This window comes from Symphodus melops, assembly GCF_947650265.1.
Source record: "Symphodus melops genome assembly, chromosome: 13".
Taxonomy (NCBI): Eukaryota; Metazoa; Chordata; class Actinopteri; order Labriformes; family Labridae; genus Symphodus; species Symphodus melops.
Genome location: NC_136703.1, coordinates 2,835,641 through 2,856,218, shown reverse-complemented (window position 1 = coordinate 2,856,218; position 20,578 = coordinate 2,835,641). Strand labels below are relative to the sequence as shown.

At 43.1% G+C, this 20,578-nt stretch overlaps 1 protein-coding gene across 1 annotated transcript in view; it reads left to right on the top strand.

The window, feature by feature from the left end:
* LOC306834540 (vitamin D3 receptor A) overlaps positions 1–20,578 on the top strand; it is an 81,040-nt gene that overhangs the window by 33,600 nt on the left and 26,862 nt on the right. The window contains exons 3-4 of the mRNA XM_079360520.1: positions 16,528–16,675; positions 17,533–17,663. Coding sequence (XP_079216646.1) covers positions 16,530–16,675; positions 17,533–17,663 — 277 coding nt within the window. The 5' untranslated portion in view covers positions 16,528–16,529. The remainder of the gene's footprint in view (positions 1–16,527; positions 16,676–17,532; positions 17,664–20,578) is intronic.

Here is a 20,578-nt window from a genome sequence, read left to right as displayed (position 1 = left end):
AGTCCTAGTTACACCTTGTGGGGGATGTGTTGTTTTAATCACCTGAAACCACATGCACATGTCTATTACACAAATACATCTTGGCTTTGTTTTGGTACTGAAACAAAAGTGTTAACTTTAAGGTCTTTTTAGGTGGGCTAGTGGTTAGTTTGCGTGCCCTATGTACAGAGGCTCCTGCCTGGGTTTGAATCTGCCCTGTGGCTCTTTTCCTGCATGTCAGAGTGACTTTTTAGAAGTCGCTGTCAGTGCTCAATAAAGCAGCTGCCAACAACAAAGTGACATCTATAAAATCAACCTTTTCAGATGAGCTCCATGTCCTTATGAAACCAAATACAGAAGGCAGATCTGACAGTGTGTGGGCTGCTTTGCGTGTCAGCCGCACTGCATGGAGATCTCCTTTATGTTGTGTGGTTTTTGCTTTCTGCAGCGTCTGTTATAATGGATGTTTCAAAATGCTTTCCACCAAGCGATAAACAATTTTTTTTTTTTTTTAAGTCATGTTGGTTTTTTCCTAAGATTGGGTTTTTGCCGAAACATTTTAGTAAACAAGCTTTCCTCATTTCCTCACCTGCTGAGCCACCAGCTCACCGGAGTAAAAGAGTAATAATTACTTTAATGACTCTGTTCTGTCGGGAAAAGATAAACACACATCCAATCGCTCTCACTGCAGAGCTGCACATCATAGATGCCTGTTTTAGTACACACACACACACACACACACACACACACAGGGACCACACAGAGTATCCTCACAGTCTTACTGGATGAATGCTCAGAAAGCTTCTTCTCGCCTGAGCGCAGCTGCCATGACCCTCGACGGGGCGGAGCAACGTATTCAACAGATCTGAAAACAACTAATAACTTATCTGAAAGTTGACAGGACATATTTAGCTCAGAGTGTAAATCTGTGTATGTATGTGTGTGTGTGTGTGTGTGTGTGTGTGTGTGTTTTACTGGGTGGGCTTATTGGCAAAGCAAAAAAAACTTGTGTTGGAAATGTCCTAAAACGACTCGTGGAGATTGGCCTTGGACATCTGCGTCATGTGTCTGATAATATTTAAACATTACTGAGGAAGACAGCACTGATATTCCAGCTGTACAAACAGGGAGTAACGGCTTTGCAATCTGTTGAACGTTTGGTTTGTTTACAACACACAGAGCTCACCGTGTGTCACACACTGCAGCTGAGACACACCTCGTATTCAGAGCATGTTTCACAAAATCACACCTGTCTGGTCACTTTGATTCACTTCTTACCTGAAGCTTCACATCTAAACAGATTCGCAAACATTGATCCTCCAAACAAACTGCGCCTTTAAATCAGAAAATTCTGGATTTTGTGGAAACTCTCGCCGAGGCGTCAACGATCAGCTGTGAGCAAGTTTATTGTACAAGCGTCATTTTCAACAACACCATGGTCTCCATGGTAACAGGTGGTGAAATGGCCTTTTTTTTTTTTTTTGAAAGGGGGATTAATGTTGTGAGATGTCATAGACTTCCTTTTAGCATCCTGAGCTGCCTCCTGTTTCCTTGTGTCACTGTCCTAGCAGGATCGATGCTGCGTTTCCTCAGCACCACGCGATGCTCGTCCTTTTGTCCTCATTTACATATTGGAGGTCAGCCATTGAGTCAGCATCGATCAGCGATGAAATGACTGATTAGCTGATTATCTTTGCATGCATGTCTGTTTTTCTCTTTAGTTTCGTCCGGCTGTAGTTTGTTTAAGCATATTGAAAGTATCAGCTACTAATATAGTAATCAGGTAAAGCTGTAAATACTGGGGACAATTCGCTGCCGGTCACTTCTGGAATCAATACGTTGTGTAAAGCTTCCCATATTTGCCTGAGGTTGGGGCCCCTCTTCTTATCCTCCTCTCTCTCTTTAATTCTCTCCTTTTCATTCCTCCGTTCCCGCCTTATTTTTTTTTTTCATGCCTTCATTCCTTTCTTTACAAGCTCCTCTCTGTCTCAACCCTCTCTTTTTCCTCTCGCTCCTCCCTCTCCGTCTCCTTGTCAGTCTGCCAACAGCCCGACGGCGTGTTCGTTTTCATCCTCTGCCTAGAAAACAAGGTCTAAAGTTCAAAGCTGCTGTTGTGGATTGGCGGCAGGAGAGGGAACACAGAGGGAGGCCAGGCCCGGGTCAGAGCAGATTCAAACCTAAAGAGATGTGTGTTTTTTTTAATCTAATTAGACTCCTCACTTCAATGTTTGTGCACGTAACTCACCCGCCGGGAATAAGAGGAGGAAAATTGGTATTGATTAGTCATAATTGTGCCAGCGTCATGACAGAAAAGATTGAAATCACATGAGGATCCTGTTTGTTTGGATTTTCCACAACAAGCTTACGATGCTTTTTTTCCTCATCATGCCTCGATTACTCCATCAACCAAAAAAAACCCCCGATTATATCGATATACACGCAACGTCCAAGAAAGACTTCACATCCCAGTTTGAGCCTCGTCCCACTGGCTCCCAGTATGTTTTAGAATCGGTCAGACTGATCACCTTATTATTTTCGGGGCCTTTTTTGCCTTTGATTGGATGGGACGTCTGAAGAGAGACGGGACATGTTGGGAGCAGAGACTGAGGGATGATGTGCAGGAACGGGCCGAGCCTGCTGTGACGAGGACTCATGACATAACAGCTAAGACATCCAACAGCCCGACTGATTACCTTCAAGGCTCTTCAAGGCCTTCCTCCCTGAGACGACATTTTGTAAATTGCCTTATTGACAAGCCAGCAGCTGGGAAAGCAACCACAACAATGGCCGTGCCTTTTTTCCCCTCGGCTGTGTGAAGTGATAGTAAAGTGGTTGCATGGTGAAAATTAAAGTTCAAAGTGTTTTTTCTTCTTTCTTTCTGCAAACTGCTGGTTCTCCTCCAGTGCTGATGCAGTCGGTCTGTTTTGTAGAGGAAACATTGGCAGCTGCTCTGTTTGGGAAAAAAAAACAAAAAAAACTGCAATGTAACTTCGCCAATTTGGAAACTTTTTGGAATTTGAAACTAAAAGAAAAAAAGGGACAGCCAAGTGAGATACAAAACAATATGTGCAAAAATCTTCACCAAAGCGTCGGTGAAACGATGAGAACAGCTACCGCTAATATCTCACCAAGCTGAAGGTTTCTTTAACTGCATTCAAGCTGCTGTTCCACATTATAACATGACCAAGATGGCTCCATTTAGCATATTTTTATTGCACTCAAACTAAGGCACTTAAGTGATTCACAAAAAGAAAATAGGAGCACTTATATTGCACAAAAATGCGGTCGCACCACCAGAATAGCCCCAGGAGAAAATTCTTTCAACCCTGCTTTGTACAGTATGTGTCGGTATGCACTTTGAGGCCTTTTGTTTGATCCCTTTCCTTTTCAGCCGGGCCTGTGACACCGAGGCTCTGGAAGGATCTGCCCGAGGAAATCATGCCGGCTGGGTCGCTGATCTCTTAAGCCCCTTCTTTAAACATCCCCATATACGAGAGCCTCTCCTAAATTTACTGGAGTGTTATTTTACTTTATTTATTTATTTTTTTTAAATTTGACATCTTGTTCCACTTTTTGCCAAACTGTGTGTGTCGCTTGACTGCTGTATCACTCTTGCTTAATTTAGCCTCGTTTGGGAAACATTTTGTAACCTGGGTTTTGAAAAGTTTTTCAAACGTTTTATAGATTTGTTAGATTTATAGATATAGTGTCATGTGTGGGAGTTTAAACGTGCATGTCCTGTTGTTGAAGTGAAGAGAGTCAGTCGATGAGCCCGTGGAGGAGTTGTTTAAGGTGAGAAGATCGGATGGAATATCTAAAGGCCGTGACACACACCAAGTAGACGGCAAAGAACTCGCGGTGAAAGACGAGTTCACCACGTACGTTCTGCGCATGCCGGAGGGGAGATAACTCCAGCATGCCAGCAGACGGCAGTAATCTGTCGGGAGATGACAGGGAAGAATGCGGATAAACAGACCTCTGTCATGATACGAGAAGACGATTCTCACACCGCTGTGGCTGAGCACTCGTAACACAGGTACTTCTGAACGAGAATGAAAATGGCTTCGGCGTTGTCATCCCTTGGCTCTTTTATTAGTGGAAGAAGAACAGAAGAGGCACTTCTGTTTTTCTTGTCGTGCACGGGCTCTCTTGTTTCTCTGAGCTCATCAGCCAATCAGAGAGATTTCATCCCCCCAACCGCACAGTCGGGTAGAGACACGCTGCGAGAACTATAGGGTGACGGATCATTACCCACGGTTCGACTGGGACAGACAGATCTCCTTGGTGTGTCGGGACCAGACGGGGGTCAGGGAGCCCCTTTCAGAGGGTCGCTTAAACAAATATTGTGTCAGAAAGTTGATGATTGTTTTGTTTTGTTTCCTGCTTCTGTCACACTTTTTTTTTTTTTTACCAACTAAAGTCCAAACTGCACAAGTCTTCAGTAAAGAAATCTGATTGGTCGAATAAATTCTGAAATTTGGGTTGCGACTTGTCACAGAGGAGAAGGCGGTGGATCCTGAGGCGAGACGAGAATGACAGATGTAAAGGATGACAAAGGATGACAGCTTGTGTGTGTGTGTGTGTGTGTGTGTGTGTGTGTGTGTGTGTGTGTGTGTGTGTGTGTGTGTGTGTGTGTGTGTGTGTGTGTGTGTGTGTGTGTGTGTGTGTGTGTGTGTGCGCACGTGGTCAGCGTGAATGCATTTACTGTAATGTGCTTAATTTCCACCTTCCCACGTTCTGCCTGTTCTAACACTGAATGTGATTTCGTATAAAAATTAACACGTCTGTTTGTTTGCACAGCTGGCATGTTGGCATGTTCTCATGCAGAGATGAGTGAGTGTGTTTGATACAGATGTGTGCACGTGTCTGTAAATGGAGCAGGTGGAACTCCAGATACAGAGAGAACAGAAAGCAGAAATGCCCTCCTGTATTTTCCCCCCGCTCAGCTTTTCTGCAGCCCCTGTTATTATGGCTCCTTCATAAAACACTCCCCACTCCACTCGAACTCCACACAGACAATTAGCAGCATCCTCAGATGTTTTCCTGTCCGTGAGAAGCTGCTTGTGTGTGTTTGAAGGAGGTAAAAACCTCCTGTGGCGTGGCTCTGTGTGTGGTAATGTGCTGCAGAAAAATAAGGGATCAGCACCATCGAGTGAAGCCCGTGTTTATGTTTTATACTCAGAGACATTATGCTAAACATGCTAAGGAAATGTTAGCTTCAAAAGTGTTTGATTGGCTGGCTTGCTACTTGGTTTCCTATTTCTAATGATAATAAATATGAAAAAGATAACTCGTCATTATGTCTTTGAACATCCATATTCATTCTGCATCGGGCAGAGGGATGTGGGAGAAAATCGGCTGACGTAGCAACAAGGCACTATTTTCCTTCTTTTTGCTAATGCTCTGCGTAGTGAACACTCACAATATCAACAAAAGAGCGAAGAACTGGAAATACCCAGAGACAGGTCAGAGTAAACAGATGTGTTGTTTGTGTTCACACATAAAAACCTCAGGAGATTGTTGTGTGAACAGAGTTTTATCCAGTCAAAATACTTGCTTAAAATGCTGCTTAAATGCTTCAGGAAGCTGTCCTGACTTATAAACATGTCGAGCGTCATACAGCTTCTTTGATTTGTTACTGGCACACAAACACCGGGTCCATCTTCAAAGGTCTGCGTTATCTCCTCCATGATGCATCAAGAGTTGTGATGAAGATCAACCCGATTGTGTATTTGTGCATAATGTCAGACAATGCGCCATGTTTCCAACCAATCAAAAAACAGTCCCTTCCTTGCAGCATATTTCTGCAGCCAATCGGGACACAGCATTAGTATCTTTCAAATGGACTTGGCACACATACTCGCTCAGAAGCCCCCTTCCTTTAACGGCCTCAGGCTCATTTGTTAGATCTGCGGGAATCTGTTGGAATAAAAATCAGCATGCCGCCCCCCGCCCCCCTCTCATGGCTTGTTGTTGTGACCCTGCTGTATTACATGGTACCGCACTGCAGCACAGAGAAGACTCGTCATGGCTTGTTTTCATGCATGATACTTTACATTATAAATTCACAGCTCACTTTGCATCGTTCACATCGTGTCGCAGCCCGGATAAAGTTCTCTGCTTTCATTCATCTCCAGGTGAATACTGTTCACAGCGTTGTTTGAAGTGACTTGTGCTGCCTCAGCGCTGCTTTATACTGTAGCGTAAATACACTATAATAACACGTTAGGATGCCAGATGATTTGTAGACCTTCCAATGACTCTCCGCTGTTTGAGTCAAACTGATTGAATGTGATCATCTTAATCACCATTATTATCCAAACGGCCAACACAAGAGGCGCATGGTTTCATCCGAGTTCGACAGAAAAGTCTTCAAATCAAAGTTGCAGGATGGCAAATGCTTTCTGTTCTTTTGGCTTCTCTTGAAGAGAATGTTTTTTACAAACAGACAGAGAGCAGAAGAAGTCACTCTGTTTAGGTAAATGTTTCTGTGCATTTTAGATGTTTGTCCAATTTGTTTCCAAGGACTGAACATTTTCTCCATAGTTTGAAGAAGGTGAAGAAATCATTTTGATTTTTACAATGTTTGAAAGTCTGATGTCGTGGTTTTTTGAACTTTAGCTTCCCTGATGTAAACGGAGCAAACATTAAAAGCAGACGGAGAGACTGTACCTTTAAGGATTTAGCTGATCCTGCCTGAGGTACGAGAGACTTCACGCAGCTTCTCAGGCGTACGTAACCATCACCCTGATCTGTTCAGAGAGGTTCCACCTACGCTCTTGTAAGCACCTGAATAAGAGCTCCACTTGTCACCCCCCCCCCCACCCCACCCCAGGATCTCAGCCTTGTTGTTTGGCTGTCCTTGCTCCTCCTTCTTCTGGTTGTTTACTGAGCTGAACTCTCTGTGTCACACCATCTTGAGAAGACATAAGGAGCGGCTCTTTGGTTCTTGGAGTGGTGGGATATTTGAGTGTGTGTTCGGCTCAGGCCCGGCGGCAGCTTTGTTGTATTGTGCTGGACTGAAGTTTACGGCGGTTAGCTGTTCGTGAGGCCCACAGTGAGGCAGCTGGTGGTAAAAGTAGGCCAGCCTCCCTGTTGTGCCGCCTATAGAGTGAACCCCTCTATACCCAACAGATTACATTTCCTATGGCCCTCTCCTATACCGAGTCGTATACATGAGGCACACGTACTGGGTTACTACCGAGCTGTGAAGAGAAGCTATGTGAAAGGAGAGAGCGGGGGTTCATGTCTCACAGTCTGCTGAAAGGGAACGTCTGTGGAAAATATCGGGCTGAACTACATGTCCTGACATTTCTTCTGATGTACAGCCCACCTGAGAGAGCGGAGAGGAAGAGGAGGACTCTCTTCTTCCTACTCTTCCTCTTCACTTGACAGATTGCATATTCATTTATCCGAGCTTGAAATGTGCAGCCGTATTAAAACAGAAATCAGATCACTGAATGTGATACGGGCTCACATCATCATCATCCCCACAAAGTAACAGTGGGTGGCGACTTCCTCTCTGATTCATCAAGATGCTGCCTCGCAGCAGGTCTGGCTTTCATCCATGTTTTTGTGGGATGTGATTCAAAGAGCAGCTACAATGGCATGCATCAGGGAATCCAGATATTTCAGAAATGTTAAATCCAGGGCCCATTTAAAAAAAAAAAAAAAAAAAAAAAAAAAAAAGAGTTCTAACTGAACAAAAGGTACAGAAGAGTTTGGTCCTGCTTTGGTTGATCGCTGAAGTCTGTGACATAAAAAACAGAATTTTTGCTGCAGTCTGATATTTGGCACCAAATCAGCTTTTTAAAGGCAGAGACAGTGAAGTCTGCCTCTGACAGGCTCAGGTTATTACTCTACAATAATAGAAAGCATCCCTGCTGTGAGGCACATTACAAGTTAATTGACGATCGATTGATTGATTGGTCGTTTAGAATTTGTCATAATAATGATGAATGAAGTGATTGATCATTACTTGGTGGAGAAAGAAAGAGTATAATGGTCGAGTAAGTCAAATGATTAGAATTTGTAACTCTATACTCTTTTCAAAGTAGTCAGACCGGAGTGTTTTGAAGGGTTCGTTCAGATTCAACCATAAAGGAGTAAGACGGACACATGTTGGTCGATGACGTTCATCACTGATCTGCCTGGACTGCTCTTCATATCTTTTGATCCCAAACATGTCAGTGTCAGGCAGCAGATGCATCCCGTGTCGTGTATGATAATTCCCATTGTCAGTGAAGGTGTCACATAAGTCATCCACTTCAGCAGGCGCTCGTATAAACAAAGAGGCACCTCTTCCAGACAATTGGTCATCTCGTCATTGATCCGTGCAGGGACATTGTCTCTTCCCTTGCTGCCGTCACGTGAAGGTCAACGGTCAGGGTCAGCGGCGGTGTTTGAGTGGGGTAGTTCAGGGACACTTTGCAGAGGGCAGAAGCATGCTGGTATGTTGGTGTCCAAGGACCTTCGTTAAGGGGACAATCACTTTAACCTTTATGCTTCACTGTCGCCAAGTTCAAAGCACTTGAGCAGCACGTGGCCGCTGTGTAAACATGCGATATGAGACGTCGTGGGAAAGCAAACAGGACAGCGAGACGCTCTTTAAGTGCTTTTATGATGCAAGAGACTGACAAGTAACGATATTTGAGTTTTTGCAATTTATGACTTCAGGAGTAAGAGCCATTTTCTTGGATTTTGGATTGGGTGGTCAAGCTGGTAATAATGTTTCCGTTATCACAATCACTGAGTCTGCATTGTTTGAATTGCGTTTTAACAAAAGCATTATAATGAAATACTGCAGGTCTATCGATCTTGTTTTTTCCTCTATTATAAAGTGCTTGTTTTTTTAGGCACCTCATCGTTTCAGTGCTTTAATGTTTTTCTTCCTCTAACATCCTCAGTAATGAGATGTGTGGCTGAAGACATTTCTCAAATTGTAAAAACACATTCTGGACTGGGCCTCCAGATGGTCATTAGTTACCCGGCTGGCTCTCTGCGTCGTAGTGACAAAATGCTCAATCATGATGATGATATTCGATGGTGCTGCAGCAGGCTCGTCAATACGTTGCTAAGTCTGCCTCGTGGCCCGTTTAACTGGGAGCTCCACCGGCTGCCGGTCCAAGCCGACCTCACGGTTTATTACCTAGAGTACATAGTGTTTTTATATAGCGTGAGACGTGTTCCTCTTTCCTCCCTCCGGCTCAGGTGGTCCCGTTGTTTCAGCAGCTCATGGACTGAGTGGTTTTCAAACCGACTGTCAGATTTATGATCGGAGAGAAGCATAAAGAAGCAGCACAGTAGCCCGTCCGGCCTCCCAGAGGCACAGAACCAGTAAAAGAGTGAAGAGAAGCAGCAGACAGAAAGTCACGAGACAGTAACAGGGAGTTTTGTGGGGAGTTCTTTCAGACCGTTGTTAACTGGCTGGGCGGGTTTTTGTGTATATTTCTTGTAGAGTTCTCTTCAATAAATAGAGGGGATATGAGGCGTGAATACAGCTTTGGTTGGTATACTGAGGCAGTTAACTTTCAGCTTTATAAACCTTTCTATGTCTATAAACTTGACAATGACCAAGCACTACTGTTGCGCTCCTGTTGTTTCTCTTCGTCGTTTATGTCAGAAGAAAAAAGTCCCGACTTGAATAATGAAGCTTTTAAAACAGAAATCCGTCTTTGTTTGCTAAAAAACCCCAATAAAACCTTGATCGCTGAAGTTATTTTTGCAGCACAATCTACTAAATGTTTAAACTGTGAAGCGTTCATTGATGATCCAAAGTCCAAAAAACTACATTACAATCAACAGAGAAATAGCAATGTGGGCCCTACATGTCTATCGTGCATCAAACTGTCAAAGCACCTCCAAGTGTTGTCTCAATATAAAAAAATATACCCAGAATAACTTCATGATCCAGATGTTTATTGGAGTTTATTAAGCATAAGTTGACCACAGGATCGACACGAGATCACAGAGTAATTGTTTTGTGAATTATTTTCTGAATCATCTAAATGAATCTCATTTGTGGATCTGGATCAGTCGATGCGCTCCTGCATGTGGTCCACATCTCGTGCATTAAAGATTTAAGAGAATTGGCTCATCCAAAATTATACCACGGCCGTTTGTTGACCAACATCAGCAACCAAATCTCATGTGAATCCCTCGTTTTAGTTCCATTATGGCTTCATTATTGTCTTTAACGGGCAGCAGAGAGACAGTGTGTGGTTTTTTGGGAGGGTTTACGTAATGCATTACTCAGCCCCCAAAAATATCCCAAAATGTCTTTAACAAACATGTTTTTACGACGGGGAGCGAGCTTTGTAACAGCCATTACGAGCTGGTCATATAAAGCCTCTTCTGATGTTCCAGAGCTTGAATGGCTTCTCAGCTTTGAAAACAAATTTTTGGATGCATTTTCTGAATTTCAATAACTGGCGTTCCTTATTGAATTGCTGAAGAGGACAGTTAGTTTTTTCTGTCAGATATCCTTCAGTGACGCCTGCTGATGGTTTTACTAATGATCCACCTCATGGGACTCGGTGTTTTCATGCATTGATGGCAGTTTATGAATTTTAACTGGGCGGGATCGGCACTCAGCTGCACTGCTCACCGCTCCGGAGAGAAAAATAACATCAGCAGAAACAGGCCGAGCGGCTCTGCGGTAATCCGGCCTGGTTATCCCTCTCACTAAATGTTTCATCTGTTGACATTAGATGTCACTTGTAGTCGACTTTGCATAGCTCTCAGAAGCAACACGGGCAGATGTGTTTACAGCTGTGGATGCAGGGGGGAGATTAGTGAGAGAGGAGGGGGATCAACAGCACAGTGAAACATAAAGTGAAGGAACAAAGGGAGCTCCAGTGATAACAAAGAAAAGCTGCTCCATGGCTGGCATCCAGTTCGATCGATGACTGTTGAGTGCTTTCTTCTTTTCAGCTGTTTCATTCCAAACGTTGCAGAACCATACGAGCCTTTTCTGTTTTTCCTCCCTCAGAGCGTTGAACTGGGGGGGGGGGCTTCAATGCTAAGTAACACTATTGACTTAGCATTGAATTTTGTTGATGTGTCAACACCAGCAAGGACTGTGGGCGTGGCGGCTGTCAGGCGTCACAAGGTTATTATCGAATGATTTGTGTTGAACTAGATAAAGCTTGAGGAAAAGAAACAAACCAGATCCACTTCTTGTTAGCGAGTTAGCTTGTTACCTCTGTACCCAAGGTGTTCTTCTCTGGTGACTGAGAAGAGTAGATGCATGAAGTATATTTTTATCACCCAAAAAATCAAGCAAAAACCACCTGAAGTATAAAGGATGAAGATGAAGATGAAGATTGACCTGCCTTTTACAACAAAGCAGATGTAGTTACTCTGTTAAAAGAAGTAATCTCCTGTGAAGAGCAAACAGCCCGTTTTCAGGAATTGTTAAATGACTCATCAGGACTTTAATAAGCGTGTAATGTCGGAACAATAAAGTCCCCGCTCTCAGCCTGAACATCTCACATGGACCACAGACTTTTTTTAAATGAACATCAGGATCTAAACAGCAGAAAAGTCTCGGAGGGCCCATTCTCCAATCGATGATGGTCGAAGGGATGTCTCAGGGCAGCTGTGGCTTAGCGGTCGTTTCTCTTCCAGAAGTTCAGGGCTTTGATTTCCAACTCAACACTCAAATGTCAAAGGGTCCTTGGGCCGCATAATGGACCCCATAATTGCCATCCAATGGCTGAATGAAAAAAGCAGTACACAAGATCAAGTCCATTTAAAGAGATTGAAAGAACATCAGCCAAGACTTTCCACTCTGGATGTTTGACCCTTTGTTGAGCTGATTAAAACACGCTCATGGCGTCACAGTTACACTAAGTTAAGTTTAATAAAGGGCACTCGTTCAGTGAGCCACTTGCTCGGGGATGAATCATTGTTTGAGCAGGTCATGAATATTTGCCATCCAAGAGACGTTGGTACTGGACATTAGAAAGCTGACCCAATCCTGTCCATCTTTCCACAGTGGTTCCATGTTTAAAGGCCAAAGGTTATGTGTTTGGATTTCCCACAGATTGTAACAGTCAGTCCATCTTATTTCAACTCTGGCTGCTCACTCAAACAGGCCAAACTCAAAGCAGATTTCTCTGATCAAATCAAGACGCCCTGTTCTTTCTGAGGAATTGAGAAGCTCCCAAAGGATATCATCAGAAGGACATGGACGTCCGAATCACTGATCAAAGATGACGTGTATTCCTGTTGCACCATACAGGTTTTAAGTCAAAGTCCTTTTGAGATGTGTGTGTCTGAAAAAATGTTCGTCAAAGGTAACATTTCACAATTATCTAACTTCTTCCAAAAGTGACTCAAAGTGATGTTTGACTACGAATTCAGCTTTTTCTGACGGTACTCTTATTTGACCTGAAATACTTTCCATACATGTTGGAGTTGGAGACTCAGCACCCACACTGTATACGTTACTGAGGGCCTGTTTGGATTTACTTGGACCTGGACTTGTAGCTTTGGAACAGAGGAGAATTTGTTGTCAAATAACACAACATACAGAACATTGGATTCACATGTAGGTTCATACAGATACAGAGTTGTTATCATGTTGAAATGATGTGACCGCAGCTCTAAAATACAATTATTAAAAAGCCTCTCCAGTGTTTACACACACACACACACACACACACACACACACACACACACACACACACACACACACACACACACACACACTCACACACACACACACTTTGAATGAAAGTGGATCCGTGGAGAATCCATTATACACAGCTGAGTTCTGTTCTCCTTTCGTCTCTACAAAATTAGTTAAATTTGTGTTCTTGGCATGGACGTCCTTCGCTGTGACTTCAGCATCCAAATAAACATGAGGATGGGTCAAATATTAAAAAGCAGCAGCACAGTATGGGTGTAGTATCACTGCATCAGTTTATATAGTGTCTGGTGTTTTGGCTTCTGTCCCGCACTGAGCTCTTGATACGGCTTACTGAACCAGTTGTGATTTCTTTATGATTCACACATAGATCAAAAAAAGCCCTCTGATCACAGTGATGTTGTAAGTCAGTGATGTCAAACCTGGAGACGGCCCAGCCTATTCTGAGACCGTCAAAAAGTGGTCTGAACCGTTCTCGTGACTAAAACCAAGACAGATAGAACAAATGTGACACCGCTGGAGTCGACACGTGACCTCGATGGTTTCTTCATCGCAACCAAGTCAAATCCCCAAACCGCAAAAAAAAGAGTTTTCCTAAGAAAGATTGTAAGAACCATAAATGAATGAAGTTAGATCAACAACCATGGGGTGGACTTATAATTGAACTAACTTTTTATTTATGAAGTGTCAACTCGCCAATCAGCAGAGCTAATGGAGTCAACCTTCCCGGTAGGTAAGACTTTGTTGAATTATCCTCACCGTTAGGGAAAGAGATATGAAGTGATGTGAACTGAATAAATCATGCGACGTGGGCGTTCACATGCTGCCCTGTCACGTCACTTACTGCGAAGAGACCGCGGCGGTGGAGATTGTTGATTTGTTTGATGTCGAGGTTGATTGACACATGAATACAAACAAATTAATCAGGTAAGGTGTAGGTGTGGAGAGAGACAAAGAGAAACATGGAGTTAAAAAAAAAAAAAAAAAAAAGTTTGCCCACTTCTCTCCAGCAGCTCATCATGGCGTCGATAAATGAATAAAATCTGCTAATTATCATCAGAGTTACAAATGAGAAACAAGTGAGAGGAACACATGAGGGAGGAAAGCGAGTGACAGGAGTGATGAAATAATAAACAATACAGTGGAGTTGTTAATTACAGTCCTGGAGCCTGTGTGCACTGCGCTTCATCAGCTCTACTATCAAGCTGCAGCTCGTTTTGTTTGTTGTTTTTGCAAAACTGTCGAGATGTTTGACACCCGGCCTCTCTTCATTTCACCCTCTCCATCTTTTCATTATTCACCTGCTGCGTCAGGAAATAAAAGCTGTTCTTTTTCTTTTTTTGTGACACGATGATTAATGGTGTAAACAAACAAAACACAAACTGTGACCTTAAACCCCCCCCCCCCCTCCATGTTTGTGAATGAGACGACCTCCATGGGCTGACATTTCCACCACACTCGGATGGTCGACATGCATTAAAGTAACACCTCCGGTCCAGATGCACAGAAGTGTGTGAATCTGTGTGTGTCCCGCTCTCCTGGTGTGGTGCTTTGTGGGTAATGGGACTGATGCTTCACAGAGCCGTGGCTCCAGCCTCGTGCGTGTGCTTGTTTTGTATCTTCCTGGGAGCCGATGGCAGAGCTTCAACGAGCCAATCAGTAATGAGAGCTAATGGAGTCTGACGACGTCTCCCTCCTTCACCTGCCACTTCTTCCATTCTTTCTCTTTGGCGGTCCATCGCTCTGTCGCGCCAATTCCTCCTCTCTTTGTCCTCCTTTGACTTCATCAGAGTCCTACTTCTCTGCTCAGCTCCCCACAGGCTATATTCTGAAGCCACGTGACCCCCGGCCCCCCGCTGGGCCTAAGTTCATTGTATGATTCCCCCTCCTCTCTTTGTCCTCATTAAGTCGTCTTCACCTCATACGACCTTTGGCTGTCTCACACACATGCACGTTCTTTGTCTTTTTATTTAAGATTAACATTACCAAAAAAAGCCTCGTACTTCCTGTTTATTTAGCATAAGATACTTTCAAACAAACAAAATGGACGCCCTACAGGTAAGCACATGAGTCTTTTTTTTATTTATTGAATATCAACAGCATAAAAGATGATCATTCAGTGTTTTAACACAAACCTGAGCCAGTTGTACCTTCTTCATTCATACGCGAGGCAATTCAAAGTGCTTAACAAAGAGCATTAAAAGAGAAATATTACAGTCATATAGAACATACTGCATATGAATACTAAAGATTGCTTCGATATGAATTCATCTTAATTGCAAGAAATAGTTGCTTTAACATCCAGCCATCGATCACCCTTCAACCTTTTGTCTGTAAGAATGGATCTCTGGCTTCTGATTGGTCGAGGGACTCATTTATTAAAAGCAGACATCAGATTTAGTTGGCAAAACACAAATGTTTATAATGTTTAGATGTAAAGCAGTTGTGTTGCGTCTTAAAAAATGAAATGTCAAATAAATAAAAACCATTTTGAAACTTTCCGTCAAAAACTATCTTGATCCTTGAACGTTTGTTTTTTCATCAGCGCGTCCACGCTCCATAAAACTCCTTCATCGTATCGATGAAGGAGTCATTAACAGAGTCATTAACAGAGTCATTAACTCTTCATTAACTCTGTCACCAGTCAGTCGTTCGTCCTTTTTCACCTTCTCAAACTCTAAACACTGATTTCACTTTGTCTCCGTCTGCTCCCTCTCTCCTTTTTTCTTCTGTATGTTAAAAAGTGGTGACCAGAAAAACAAACTCGTCTGGGTTGTTTGTCTTGACGTTGGCCAGTAGAAACTTGGACAGTGTCAGTGTGGAGGCCTGCCAACACGATGTGCCTCTCTGTCCTCCAGATCAGTTCAGCTCTGTTTTCACTATCAGCTCTCTGATAATGAAACACAGCCGACAACAGAAGAAACTGCTCAACTTGAACTACTTAAAAATGTGTGTTTGTGCTCTATATGTATATTTATCTCTGAAGTGAAAATCAAACAATGGAACAAAAAGCACTCAGGAGCTAACTCCTGCACACTGTCTGGAAACAGTTCTCCACCTTTCCTGATTTAAGACGACGATAAACTTTGGCTACTTTTTGATGCTAGCTCGTAGCTATCGTTAAAACAACAGATTGTAAAAACACGTTCTATCCGAAAGGATCGAACAGAATTGACTTTCCTCTGCATGCATGTTTTCTAAAATCACAAGGATTGAATGTAAGTCAAGCCAGAGTGTGTTGTGTGATTACACGTTCTGATCTTTGATATCCACTTCTCATTTCCCTTGTGACTGACGTGAAGCGACGTCCTCGCCTCACTCCGACGACCTGACACACAATCTGTCTGTGCCGACTCATATGGATGAGTTTGTTCACAGTTGACCTGTTGGTGTGTGTTACTCAACTGCTGTTTATTTCATAGCATGGCAGATTGTGTGTGTGTTTGTATGTGTGTGTGTGTGGAAATGAGCAGTGTGGTATATTTCATCTTGTCCATATTAAATGTATCCGTCATTTCCCAGCCTTTGGTAAATGGCCCTCTATCTGTCATTAATTCTGTTCGCAGTAAACACTGTAATTTCACGTTCTGTGTGTGTGTGTGTGTGTGTGTGTGTGTGTGTGTGTGTGTCCTCTGAGTCATTCAGCCAATAGCTGTGAGCTGCAGAGTGTGGCTGTCAGTGCTTTTTGCTAAATATGCTAATGTCCCGACACCTGTTTGTATAAGAGGAGGACTCCTGACAACACGCACGCTCAGGGGAAACTGATCTTGAAGTGTTGTTCAGGTCGGTGACATGGATGGATGCACCTTCCTCTTCCTCCCGTCCTCTTCTGTGTTTTCACTCGAACGCTCCAGCAGTATGAAACTGACCCATTTTCCCTCTTTCTCCTTCTGCAGTGATGGAGCCCATGACGGTGACGACGTCGGTTGTCGGACCGGAGGAGTTCGACCGCAATGCCCCGCGGATCTGCGGCGTGTGCGGCGATAAGGCCACCGGCTTCCACTTCAACGCCATGACGTGCGAAGGCTGCAAGGGATTCTTCAGGTGGGTTTTTCCCCCCCTGATTTGACGTGTGTGTGTGTGTGTGTGTGTGTGTGTGATGATGGTTTCTCTCTGTTGTGTTCAGTGGAGGTATTTCTCAGCATTTGGAGTTTGCCGGAGTAAAGTGAGGTGTAGCCTGTTAGATGGGTTTGTCGCATGTCCACTTCTCCTTTGACTTTGCAAACTTTAAAGCTTTTTGGAGGCTGTCACACTGCAACACAGGTCCATTTTTCGTCAGTGTTATTTTCTTGTATTGTGATTTGAAAAGCGAGGCTGATGGACATCTCTCAGTGTAATTCTTACTTTCATTTCAATGCATTATTTTTGAAACTATTCCGACATTTTATGTTGTCTGATGTGCGTTCAAACGCAGCATGTCTCTGGACAGACACGCTGTGAACAATACTCAGTGTGGAGGTCCGTAATCTTTCCGACCCTTTACGCCCATTCCTCTCACATCCTCTTCCTCATTCACACGCTTTGTTGTGTTCCTCAGTTATTCAGAAGGTTTCTCACTAAATAAGAAATATAATGAATTAAATTCCTCAAGGAGCAGCAATACACAGCCCATCAAACAAATGATTTACTATTACTGTTATTATGATTATCAATGCAGCTGGTCAAGGTCAAGCTCAAGATTTCAAAGTTTCATTGAAAGTTTGTAAAATCAGAACAGGCTTCTCTTTGTTGTTACAGTCACAGAGTTCATCATGTGAATGTTAATGATTGATTTGATGGTTTTCATTTGTGTAAATCTGGGCTGCAGTAACATACGGGAATTTGCATTGGTCTTTGAATTATTTATGTGATATCCTCAGTGTGCAGCCCGTCTCTTACGTCTTCAACATTAAATCCCACAGGCGCAGTATGAAGCGCAAAGCCTCTTTCACCTGCCCGTTTAACGGAAGCTGCACCATCACCAAGGACAACCGCCGTCACTGCCAGGCCTGCCGCCTCAAACGCTGCATCGACATCGGCATGATGAAAGAGTGTAAGTTGTCTGTGCTCGCTGATTCTCTCGCAGTGCTGCTGAGGTGTTTGGAGTCCGTGCAGGTTCACCAGCAGATCCGTCTGTTTCCAGAAGGTTTGACGATTGCCTGTGAGACAAATAGAAAACACATTTGACTTATTTCCAACGTAGATTCTTTTGAGGAAAGTGTGAAATAGGAAGTTGTCCAAACAGTGAGTTTACTTTTTGGACAAGTTTACCAAGAGACCAGTCGTGCAGGTGTACTTGACCTGACGACTCATAACAGGGTGGAAAAAAACAAAACAAGATAACACATATAACTATGATGAGTTTTCCACATGCAGGAGATAAGTGCTTGAGGTTGATAATGAGGTTACATGAGGTCAGGGTGCACCACTTCGCTTCCCCTGAATATTCCTTTGATGTAATATTCATTTATGCATCTGATGTGTTGTTCAGCAGCATGGAAACCAGCCATCCGTGCACTTGTTATTACATTAGGTGTAACACATTTTACACTCGAGCAGTGGCAAAAAGATTTCATGTGTCCAGACATCTTACGCTTGCTGAGAGGCCAGTTACAACGCTGTATTTGATCCTTAAAATTTTTTTAGATTAGGAAAATAAAGTAAGAATTATCCAGTAATTAAATCAATGCAAAGTCTGAAGCTGACCCCATACACAAGTCCGAATAAAACCTTGTTCCAATACATTTAAGGCAGTATTATTTTGGGGATTTTATCTAAATGTTTTTTTTTTAATCCAACTTTTACAATGATCATTATTTGACCCTGTAGGTAATAATTAGATCTCTGTATGCTCCTTACAGAAAAGCTCATTACATTCAAACTCACGATGTACCGGCTGCCTGGAGAGATCAGTGTCAGGTCGGCCGGTGCAAGCAGTTTCCTGGTTTCCTGCTTGCTATGCATTTAATCTAATACTTAACGAAATCCATTAAGAACAGCAGCCAATAGGATCAATGGAAGGGTGTAAGTTGAGCTGGATAGCGATAAGGCTGTAGCAGACATTCATAAGGCAGGCTGTACCATATGGTGAACACAGTCGGGGTTCAAATAGTATTAGAAAATAAAAAATCCAAAGTGGATTTTTTTTAAGGATCAAGTTTTCCTTCATCAGTGCAGCTTAGATTATGTCATAACAAATGTCAGTGAAGGTGTCCAAAAGATGCTGTTTGTGTACGTGTCACAGTTCTGCTCCTCACTCTGTTGGCTATTCATAAAGTGACAGAGTGTAACACAAGACCAACGTGCTGTGAGGAGAGACAGAGGCATCGCCTCGCTCTGTTCACAGAAATGAACACCTTGTCAACACTGCTTATTCATAATCACAGCGTAGACGATAGTCACTCCTGCGTCCTCGTCAATTCAGTGTAAAGGGTTGAACATGACACGCTTCTCTAAGAGAGACAGCTTCGATTTCAAACAACCTGTCCCTCCTTTAGAAAGCTACATTGGTGGCAGATCATTAGCATGACCAGGAAAAGTGTAAGTTGACAAAAAAGGAGGATAAGAGAGAGAGAGCCCAAGGAAAGGAAGGAAGGAAGCCAGGGGGGGTTAATGTCATGTTCAACAATAGCCCTCTTTCTTTAAAGAGATGCACAATGGTCTGGCCCACATTTCATTCACAAACAGACATTGTGTGTATGTTTGTGTGTGTGTGTGAAACAGAGATGATGGGGGGGCCGGCTTCAGACTCATGATAATCATTGTGTTCGTCGACAATTAGCCACATGACACTAGCGTGTCTGTGTTTCATTGAGAAAAGACGAGAGAGCAGCGAGCGGGAGGAGAGAGACGGAGCGAGACGTATCCCAATATAATAGTCTCTTTGTTTCTCACAGCTTGCATACATGTTCACAGGATGCAGGCGGTCCACTGTAGTCACAGGGGACTCGTGAAAAACACAGCAGCTCTGCAGGGCACGCTGCAGGTTTCTGAGAACCGAGTGTTTGTACATTAAAGCTGTTTCTGTCAAACCAAAACACAATGTTTTCATCTTGTTTATGGCCCAACGTGGCTATTCCTGGATCGAAGTGGTTTTGTGATCTAAAAGGTGAACGTTTAAATGATCAAAACAAACATTACAATTTTACCAGTTTATGGATAATATCATGCTTAGCGTTGAAATAAATAACCATTGACATTCTGCAGTGATGTCTGAATGAAGACTTCCCTAACCAGGTAGAATTGGCTGATGGAGCTCATTTCATGATCTGTTTTTGCACAATTTTTATGCATACACATTTTACAGTCAAAAGTCAGGAAGAGTCGGGTAAAAGTTAAATTTTAAAAATCATCAAGAGAGGGTTTTGGAGGGTTGCAGCTATGCCACGAGTAAAATCACAAGTAGCAAATACCGAGGTGTAGCGAATGATCACAAACAAAGACTTCACTTTACAGTGTCAGGTCCCCCATGGAAGAGCGTATTAAAACAACAGCCCAGAGTATGAGAACGCACAGAGCAGGACCTGAGGCAGCGTTGATTGAGCAGTTTGACTTGTTTCGAGTTTGTGTGCGTGCGTGTGTGTGTGTGTGTGTGTGTGTGTGTGTGTGCGCGTTCAGCTTGTTCACATAATCTACTTCCTTTACACAACCTCTGCAATAATAACATGCTCCTCAGATTGTTTGTTTGATAAAAGCCACCTGTTATTGCACACGTGGCGTCCTCTCAGGGGTGACCAATGAAAAAGAAAGCCGGATAATAAGGCTGTAATCAGTGCCTCATATTCAAAGCATTAATTCAGCTTATTACCTCAGATTAAATCCTGTCACAGCCAGTTGAAGGCAGCAGGTATTGTGTTCATCTGCAGTCTAGATTTGGAGTGATGTGCATTGTTAAAATCTCATTAATCACCACCCATTCTCATGTTATCATGAATACATCTTGTCACAAGGCATCTTTAAAGGAACCAC